The sequence below is a fragment of the Pogona vitticeps genome, chromosome 2, assembly GCF_051106095.1.
Source record: "Pogona vitticeps strain Pit_001003342236 chromosome 2, PviZW2.1, whole genome shotgun sequence".
Classification (NCBI taxonomy): domain Eukaryota; kingdom Metazoa; phylum Chordata; class Lepidosauria; order Squamata; family Agamidae; genus Pogona; species Pogona vitticeps.
In genome coordinates, this window is record NC_135784.1 from 180,008,982 (window position 1) to 180,019,188 (window position 10,207).

The 10,207-nt window shown below is 43.2% G+C and overlaps 1 protein-coding gene across 1 annotated transcript; it reads left to right on the forward strand.

Annotated features, from left to right (window-relative positions):
- The first annotated feature begins 5,422 nt into the window (after nt 1–5,422).
- TSPYL2 (TSPY like 2) lies at nt 5,423–10,043 on the forward strand. The gene is made up of 7 exons (XM_072991487.2): nt 5,423–6,363; nt 7,441–7,518; nt 7,703–7,814; nt 7,902–8,047; nt 8,136–8,215; nt 8,480–8,601; nt 8,869–10,043. Exons 1-7 carry the CDS (start codon nt 5,548–5,550, stop codon nt 8,979–8,981), a joined length of 1,467 nt encoding a protein of 488 aa, XP_072847588.2. The 5' UTR covers nt 5,423–5,547; the 3' UTR covers nt 8,982–10,043.
- The last annotated feature ends 164 nt before the right edge of the window (nt 10,044–10,207 follow it).

The following is a 10,207-nucleotide window of genomic DNA, read 5'->3' on the forward strand; positions in this document are numbered from 1 at the left end:
TAGGTTTGCTGCTTATGATTTATAAGGACGTGGTGGTGCTGCGGGTTAAACTGCAGAAGCCTCTGTGCTGCAAGGTCAGAAGACCAACAGTCATAAGATCAAATCCATGCGACAGAGTGAACTCCCATCACTTGTCCCAGCTCCTGCCAACCTAGCAGTTTGAAAGCATGCAAATGCAAGTAGATAAATAGGTACTGTACTACCTTGGTGGGAAGGTAAAGGCGTTCCATGTCTAGTTGCGCTGGCCATGTGACCATGGAAACTGTCTTCAGACAAACGCTGGCTCTATGGCTTGGAGACGGCGATGAACACCGCACCCTAGAGTCAGACACAACTAGACTAAATGTAAAGGGAAACCTTTATCTTTACCTTACCTATGATTTATGCCAAGCCAGACAAAGATCCATCTACTGTAGTTTATTCTTGCAATGGCTCTTTGAGATCCCACAAAGAGATGCTTCCAAGCTCTGCTACTTAGCTTTTTACTAAAGATGATGAAAATTGAAACAGAGCCTCTAACAGCAAGCAGTGGCTTTATTCCAGTCCAGTGTCTCAATCAGGTTATGGGACATAACTGCTGCTGCAGGTACAAACCATGACTAAAATCCTGCTCCACAATTCTACAAATGGCGTTAACTTTCAAAGGCAAATTGCCTTAGGTTAAGAAATCTCTATAGACCTTATCTATCGCACACCACAATGTATGACTCAGTATGCGACAGATAAGGTCAATGGAGATTTCTTGACTTACAGCAATTCACTTTCAATCATTATGCCTTCTGTGTCACCATGCAACAAGACTTCAGTCTATGATTTTTATCTCTTGCTATTCTTCTGTGCCTCCTCCATTTTATTTCCACTTCTGGGAAGAATTACAGAAACATGCATTCAGATCAGTCTGCATGCAGAAAATGAAATGGGTGTGTGTGTGTGGAAGAGTTGAAAAGATTGTAGCAAGGGATCAATTATAATTCTTTGTGATATTATATTAAATATACATCTTGGGATTTGGTAGATTGTTATTATTTATGTAGTACATAACACATGGTGTTTTATAAAGATTGATAGGACAGCTTCCTTTATAAGGGGGCTTATAAACTATAAATCAACCCCCAAGAGACATGAGGGAGGGAAAATATGTGAAGATGGGGGAGGAATTTGCCAGCACATTAATATTTAGGAAGACGAGGAGCACCGAAGTCTACATAGAAAGGCAGACATCTGCACATGGAGTATATACAGTATTTCATCAGCATTTTGCAGTGCAAAATCTGCTAATTGTAGCTCTGTAAAGTTTGCAATGTAGGGATTTCACAGTGCAACATCAGTGTTACTTTGAGAAGGGTGTAATGTGGAGGAATTTGAGCATGCTCCCACTAAAGCCTTTGGGAAGAGACAAAGAGGGCATCAATAGAATACCTCTATTCACCAAAAAGAATTCCTTTCTAAAATGCTAAATTGAAATGTGAGAAATGCATCAAACCCTATCTGCTTTAACCTGGCTGGACAAGACACAGGAGACTTATTTATAAATATACACAGGAAGTAGCATTCCCTTTTGAACAATGTGGCTACCTCAAATGGTACAAAAGCAGCAAAGTGGGGAAATGACACAGACATATGAAATCTCTCCAAACTGATTTCTGCCTGAGTTAAAACCCAATTGAAATGAACTGGAATGGTGCAAGATGGTAGTTATTCAAGAAGGTTGTTTAGATTTTCTACATTAGACTTTAAGATGTTCAAAAATAAATACTAATGAGGCTTACAGCAGTAGCATACAATTGATGCAATCAGAGAATGTGTGGTTTATGTTCCATCAAGCACTTCAGAGTTATGGTAATCCCAGAAATTAACAACAATCATTATCATTTCCAGCCCTGCTCGGATTTTGGAAACTATAGATGATGATTTCTTTCACTGAGTCTTTCCATCTTATACTAAATCTACCTCTTTTCCTACTGCATTCTACTTTTCATAGCAGGTTGTCTTTCCAGTATGTCTTCTCTTTCCATTGTATGCATAAATATCTCCAATTTAGGCATTTTAGCTTCTGGTGAGAGTTCAGGCTTGCTTCTGATGTAGTACTTACTCGCTGATCTTTCTGTCTCTCCACTCTATCTATAAAGCTCCCCTCCAACACATTTTAAATAGATTGTTTTTTTTTTTTTTGTTTTTTCAGCTTTCTCCGTAAGTTTTCATACCCACAGACAATACTAGAGAATACCATAGTATGAATGATTTTGGCCTTAGCTTCCAGCAACATATCCTTACACTTAAGAATCTTTTCTAATTCCTTCATAACTAAACTTCTAAGCTGCAGCCTTCTAATTTCTGGATTGCATTCTTCATTTTGACTAATGACTTTACCAAGGCATAGAAAATGTTTCTCTATTTGAATTTGTTCAATGTCAACATTACAAAGTTATGTAATTCTTCTGTAGTTATGATCTGTGTCTTCGTAAAGTTCAGCTGTAATAGTGTTTTCCCACTTTCTTCTTTAACGTTCTTTAGTCTCCATTTCAGGTTATACTGTATGTTAACATCTCCATATTATCAATTATTTGTTTCTCCTGACAGTTTTTTAATCCTTCATCTGAATTGACTCCAGTTGTTTGTTTGATGTGTGTTGCATATAGGCTGAACAAAGCATATCCTTGTCTGACTTCTAAGCCAATGGGAAAGCATTCTGCTTCTCCATATTCTATCATAACAGTATTGTTGTCTACAGTACAGGTTACACATCAGGGCAATCAAATGTGGCACATCTATTCCTTGTAAAATAATTCATAGTTTTCATGATGCACACTTATTACAATATAAAAAACACAAATTTTCTTCTGAAATTCTTTAGACCACCCTAGTAGCCAGCATATACCTGAAACGTGACATCTTGTGAATCTTCTATATCTAGCTTGAACAGATGGCATTTCTGGGTCCATATACAGTAGATGTCTTTGTTGTACAATCTTAAGCTTTACTTTGTCTACATGGGAAATTAACATAATGATCCTATAGTCATTACATTCTTTGGAATCTCCTTTCTTTGGGACTGAATTGTATATTGACAGCTTCCTATCTATGGATGATTATTTCCCATATTTGCCGGTATATTATTTTTAGAATTTGAATAGATGCATTCTCTGTAGTTTGAAATATTTCTACTAGTATGCTATCTTCTTTTGGTGATTTATTGTAATCGCTTAAAAAGACTTTTTACTCCCTATTCTAAATTTCTTGGCTCTTCATCACAATATTTTTCCACAACAGGATCTGTTATTTTTGCTTCTCTTCTGGATAATTCTTTGGCATTTTTTCCATCTTCTCTTTCTTTCATTCTGATTAGATCATATATCCTTCTGTTAATATTTCAGCATATTTGATTTAGGTTTATATTTCCCCTTGATTCTTAAGGAAGAGATTTCTTGGTGTGTGTGTTTTTATTTGTATGACTGTTTGTTTTTTTATTCCATTTCTTTGTATTCAACATTTTAAAGGTTCTCTCCCCGTATATGAAAGTTATTGAAAAATTCCCTTTTGGATTATTATCCTATTTTGTCACCATTTACTTTTGCTTCTTATGTTTCCTCACTCACCCCTCTAAGCTTTTGTTTCCACTGCAGGAATAGACTTCTCTGCAATTCATTTCTGGTAATGCCTCTGGTTGCATTCCATAATTTTTCTGATTCATGGTTAGTTGTGTTTCGGAACTCTTGCTTTATGTGGCTTTCACATTTTTCAGAAAGATTACATAAATTATATTTGGGGACTACAGTATTTGTTTTAGTGTTCTTCTTCAACTTTATTTTGATTTTTTACGTCCACAGTCTACTCATGTAGTTACTCTATTTTTGCAGGCAAATAGAGCTTCTCCATTGTTTGCTTCCAATTATATACTGTATACTACTTGGTTTGTGTATTGGCCACACAGGGATACCAACATCCTCAATCATTTCGAATGTTCTCATCATAGGGTTTTTTTTTAGGTATAAATCATCAGAACTAGTTTACCACTGCTTTCTTCTGTTCAGTTTTAACAGGTTAACTTGAGCATTATTGTCCTGGTCTATGAAAGATGCTCTGCCAGTGTCACCTTTCACTGTTGCACACAGTAGTGTGGCTTTTTAGATGTCGTTAAACTGAAACTTCCAATACCCATCACTATTGGCTATCCTGGGTAAGGACAATGAGAACTATAGTTCAAGAGCAACATATTCCTCGCCCATGTTCACATTTACCTCATCCTAGGCACAAGCCAAACCAAATACAGTCCCCAAAGCTTCCGCCATTCGAGATGCAGTTCTGAAACACTAGGCACAGTTGAAACAATTAGTGCCTAACAGTGATAAACAACAGGGGGAAATCACCTAAATCACAGGTGGTTTCTGGTACAGTACTGTACTTGAAGAGTGAAACCAGATGGGTTAGATGGTAGAGCAAATGACACAAACTCTCAAACCAAGGAAATTGCCTGTTTGAATCGTGCTATTCTATCCAGGTATATCCTTGCTTCCAAAAGACCCACCGAGGCGTCTAAAATCCCTGAAAGATGCCTCTGAGAAGCCCCTGGCCAGTATATTCAAGTGACAGCTCCTCCCCCCGGCACCCCTAGTATCGGGTATTTAGATATAGTGCTTTTAACCTTGGACCTTCCATTTGGCTCATTTAGCTACTGAAGGCCTTTGACTCTTAAGGTACTCCAAAAGCCATAATCCCTCAGTACATTTTTCTGAAAACCGATTTAAGTATTACAGGGGGAGGGGAGGAACCACCCAATTGTGTATGTGTGTGCGTCCCACCTGTCAATCCCGTCCCCCCTCTACGCCTCCCTGATACACATTTGGCGTTGCTGTCTCTCGCCACAAAGCATGTTTCCTCCTCCCTTTTTTCTGCGAAACGTGTTATCTTGGGAGCCACGAGGCCCCACCCCCCAACCGCTCCACGCCTAAACGCGACCATCCCCCCGTCTTTTTCCCCTTGGAGATTCGGCACACGCAAAACATCGCGCCACTTGGCCCCCATGACGCATGCGTCATAACAAGAAAACCGCGCCCGTGCGAAGACTCGTAATGCGCATGCGCCTGCTCTTTCGTTTCCCCTGGAGGTAACAGAATTGTTGTTTCTTTTCCGGCGGATGCGACCGAAACAGCGTTTGTAGATAAAAAGACCCAACAAAGATTGGACGAACCAGAGAGTGGAAGAGGCGAAGCAAATTGTTGGCCTATCAACGTTTAGGGGCCCCACGTGGGACAGGAGGAAGGTGGGACCCTATCGGAGATTACTACTCAGAATCAGCCAATCCGCGTCAGGAATATCCACGTGAGGAGAGAAACGTCCACGCCAGTGGCCAGACCTTGAAGAACACCAGCCAATCAAAAGAAGCTGCGCAGGATTCTCGCGCTTTGGCAGTTAGAGGACTCCGTTTTCGTCGTTCCCTTCCCCCCTCCTCCTCCCCCCCCACTTTGAAATCGGCGGTTGAGTTCGCGGCGTTGGATCCTGTTCGTTACCAGACTTTGATCTCTCGGTGCGGCCGCCGTTGAAGCTACCATGAGCTCGGACGGTGGGAATTGGGACCCGCCATCCCCGGCGTCTAAGCGACGGCGTTTAGATCCAGCTTGTCAGTTGCAGAAAGAAACCGAGGCTGCTCAGGCTCTGGCTGACATGACGACTTGGGGCAGCGGGAGCCTTGAAACCGTCAACCAGCAGGAGGCGCGCGAAACCTCCGGGGCCAAGGGAAGCCTGGAAGCGGCCGGACAGCAGGGGGCGCGCGAAACTACGCCTGGCGCCAGCGCCGGCCAGCCAGGCGCTCCCGTGAAAGGCTCGGGCGCCCGGGGGGAGCAGGAGGCGGCCTCCGGCGGCGGCGGCGGCGGCGGCGCAGAGGGGCGAGGGAACGCCGCAGATGGCACCGAGATCGACGACGTTCCGAGGGGAGGACTCGAAACCGCTCCCCGGGACACAAAGGTGGGCCCCGACCTGACCTGTGCAAAGACAGAGGAGGCTGGAGATGGCCGGGAAAGCAGGAGGAAGAGGAAGGATGCTCGGGAGAGGCGGCGGGCTGCCGAGGCGGCGGCGGCGGCGGCGGCGGCGGCAGAAGAGGACGAGTGCTCGATCATCTCGGTCGGGGAAGAGGACGACGAGGAAGGGGACGACGAGGACGAGGAGGGAGGAAGACCCCAGCCCTCTCGCAAGACTGAGCAGTACCTGGAAGCCCTGGAGGCTGTGCAGCTGGAACTGGAGGCTGTGAACCAGCAGGCCAGCCGCACCTTTGCCCAGCTCAAGGCCAAGTTTGGCCATATACGACGCCCGCACCTGGAGCGGCGCAACCGCATCATCCAGAACATCCCTGGCTTCTGGGTCACCGCTGTATCCTGTCACTGCCGTCCACTGCCTTTCACAGCTGTCAGGGATTCTTTTTTTTAAAAATGAGCCTGAGCGGCTAAAAGAATATGTTGTTATACTGAGTTGAGCCATCAGTCTGTCTGCCCCCTTTGCTGTGTGTTCTGATGGTCAGGGTTCTCTTTAGAAGGCACAAAAAGCTAAGACCTAGTCCATATGAGCTTTTTCTAACCAGAGAGGCCAGGGATTGAACCCGAGAGTCTTTCTGCAAAGCCTTCCAGTGAGCTATGCCACCACTCTTGAAGGCTGCTGTACTGTACAGAATTGGGCACTGAGTGATGTGTGATAGCTTAGATTTTGTTTAGATTATCCAGATAACTGGTTGTCTATATTGAAAAGAAAAGCCCAAAGCCCGAATGAAGCATTTATTGTATTATGGCCACCAAGCTGCATCAGACTTTTGGAGATTCTAGCAGTTTTCAAGATACATGAGATATTTAAGGAAAGATTTTACCAGTGCAACCCCTGTGAATCCTAGTCTGTCACTCTATCTGCTACACCACATTGATAGCTCTGAAGCAGTTATTGTGTTTCCCTGAAAATAAGACAGGGTCTTATATTAATTTTTGCTCAAAAATGCATTAGAGCTTATTTTCAGGGGATGTTTTCCCCCCCATGTACAACAATCTACATATATTCAAATACAGTCATGTCATATTCTGGTTGCTGCACAATGGTGGAGGGTGGGCTTTCACTTAACTGGGGCTTATTTTGGGGCTAGAGCTTGTATTACGAGCATCCTAAAAATCACACTAGGGCTTATTTTCAGGTTAGGTCTTATTTTCGGGGAAATGGTATTAAATCCACTTTTTTTCAAATATCCATTAGGTGATGAAGTGTAAGAAAATAGGAAGAGCACTTGAATGCACTTTATGTTCTTGACATGGGAATAGAAATTTGGTCCTTTTTAAATTATTCTGGGCAAAGCTGCAGTTGACAAACAAAATACCCCATTTCTTTTTTCCTGTATGTTACATTTGTATTGCACTCTGCCTTTAAGAATACTGTATTAGATAGTTTCTTTCCTTAACTTCAGCTTCACAGTTTCTCAACCATCCCCAGCTTTCTGCTATGATCAATGACCGGGACGAGGATACACTGAGCTATATGACCAATCTTCAGGTGATTTGTGCAAAACTTACATATGGAGGTTAGATTAGAGGGGACTCCAGTGTTGTGTGAGGAATAAACCAACTGAAGTCTGGAGTCCTGGGTTTTGTCAGTTTGAATGGCCATCACCAGTGCCTTGGGATGGTGATGATCATTTATTTGCTAGCCTTAATTCTGACATTCTTTGATATAATAGGTTGAAGATTTCACCCATGCAAAGTCAGGCTGCAAGATCAAGTTCTACTTCAACAGCAACCCCTACTTCCAGAATGAGGTCATTGTAAAGGAGTTCCAGTGTGGCTCCTCTGGTATGCAATGAAAAGCAATGTTTAGAGGACTAAAGCACAAAGTATAATGTTCACTTGGTTACATCTCTCTATGCTTATTGTGTTCAGGAAGACTGGTTTCCCACTCCACACCCATCCGCTGGTGGCGTGGCCAGGACCCTCTAGCTCATGGGAGGAAGAATTCTGAGATGGGCCGCAGCTTTTTCAGCTGGTTCAGTGACCACAGCTTCCCTGCAGGAGACCGTATTGCTGAGGTGGAATTCATAATTGATACTGTTATCTTTAACTGCTCATTGCATCTGTTATTTCCTTATAACCCTTACTCTTTCTATCTTCTTACAGATTATTAAAGAGGACCTCTGGCCAAATCCATTGCAGTATTATCTAATGGGGGAAGGTGGTGAAAATGGTGAAGAAGACAGGTGAGGAGACTAGAAAATCAGTTTCATTTGGTTTATTGATACAGAGGCTGTTTTGGGAAATATGGGTGGGATTATGATATAAATGGCAGCTTGGGCAAGAATCTAAATCTGTTACTGTGCCTGGATGGGAATTCTGCCAGTGGCTGTGGAGCTATATATATGATCTTAAAGGGGCATTACTCATGAATAGGAAGTCTTTGTATGTGGGAGGCAGCAAAAGATGGATAAATTGTGACACATCCCCTCCTATCTGTGTGTATTTAGTGAGACAGAGAATGGTGATGACTTTGTGGTGATAGTGGATGATGATGGTGATGAAGAGGATGAGGATGAAGAGGAAGAGGTAACAGACGTGCATGAGATTATGGATGAGGAGAGTGGACAAGGTAAGCAGTGGTGGAATAAAGCTGCTCCTAATAAAGAAGTGCAGGTTTGAGACATCAAAAGAAGAATGTTAACAGAGCAACAGACCTGGATCTGGTTAAGTCAGGAATGGATTGAAGGGAGCTTCTGATCTTGTGGGAGCACACAGCCCTGCATTAGAGGGGAAAAAGCACAGGGCTATCAGAGACTTGCGGGCAAGAGAGAGGCAATTTTAGTTTGTAGCTCAGCATCTGAAAGGTGTTTTGACATACCCTCCTTTGATCATGCAGGTGAAGCTGTAGAAGAGGTCTTGAGTGGTCCAGAAGACAACATTACTGGAGCCACAACTTCTGTCTGTGAAGACCCAGATGGGAAGGATTCTGATGCAGAAGAAGATGGCTAGATCCTTATGAAATGACAGCATATCTAGCTGGACGTTCCCACAGTGACCTCAGTGGCACTTTGAGTCTGACCAATTGCACTTGGACGTGGCAGGATATGGCGGTGGCAGGAGGTCTTCAGAGCAGTCACATAGGTTATTTTGTACAGTTTTATTTATTGCTGTGACTGCGTTTCCTTCCTCACCCTCTTGGGGGCATGTCACCACACTTCAGCACCCACCCTGAATTGTCTGATGCTTAGCATCTCTGCCTGCCTGCCTGGGGGCTATATGCATACATGCCCTGTCCCCTGTTGGCTACTCAGGGTATTGCTTGCCCAGTGGCCTTTTCAAAACAGCTCAGGGTTCCCCTTTTCCATTCAGCATTACTAAGCTGCTGACCTTCGCACCTTCACTTCTGCCTGCAAGGACTCTACTCATCCTGTACATATTTCAGTGTTAGACTGCCTGCTGAAGATCAAGCAATGCATCCTGCAGTCAAAACATAATCTCAGCCCTGCTTTCTCCCTGTCAAAAGAGCAGGGCCCAAGCATTTGGGGCTCCTCTTATCACCAGTGCTCTGCCAGTTTTAAATGGGTTTTAAATAGCCTCTCCCTGTTGATTCAGATGGTGGCCTCATAACTGTTGGCTTAGTTGAAGCAATAATAGCTCCCTAGTAGCACGGTGTTCTATTTGGGGTTGTTGGAGGGAAGAAGTCCCTGGCCAGGATAACTGCTAAAATGTTCTACCCTTGTGCTGTCCTCAGAACTTCAGAGCATGCTGGGAGTGGTGATGAGGGGTTTCTTGCAACAACATTGCACTAAGGATATACATTATTTCATGCTCTCATGTAATCTGTGTATACACCTGGGCAATTTACTAGCAAGGTTTCAAAGCATCATACTCTGTTGGACTCCTTTCCTATATCCTGTACCCTATAGAGGCTATTCTATGCAATGCTACTGATATTTGTAGAAAAGCAACTGTTTTCCTTGGCTGAGGATTTTTGTATATTTCGTATCAAGACTTTGTACTTTTTTTTTTTTTACTACAGAAAAGGCACTTAATATACGGAGAGCTTTCCAACTTGGTGTGCAGCTCCTTTCTTTTTGAAGTCTAGAGCCAGAGCTGTTCATAGTCTGTGCTTGGAATATATTGTTTAAATCATGAAACTGTGTATCTATGTACTTTGTCCTGCACTATATACTGGCATTTTCTGTATGTTTGCTTTCTGGAAAAGAGCTGTGGTG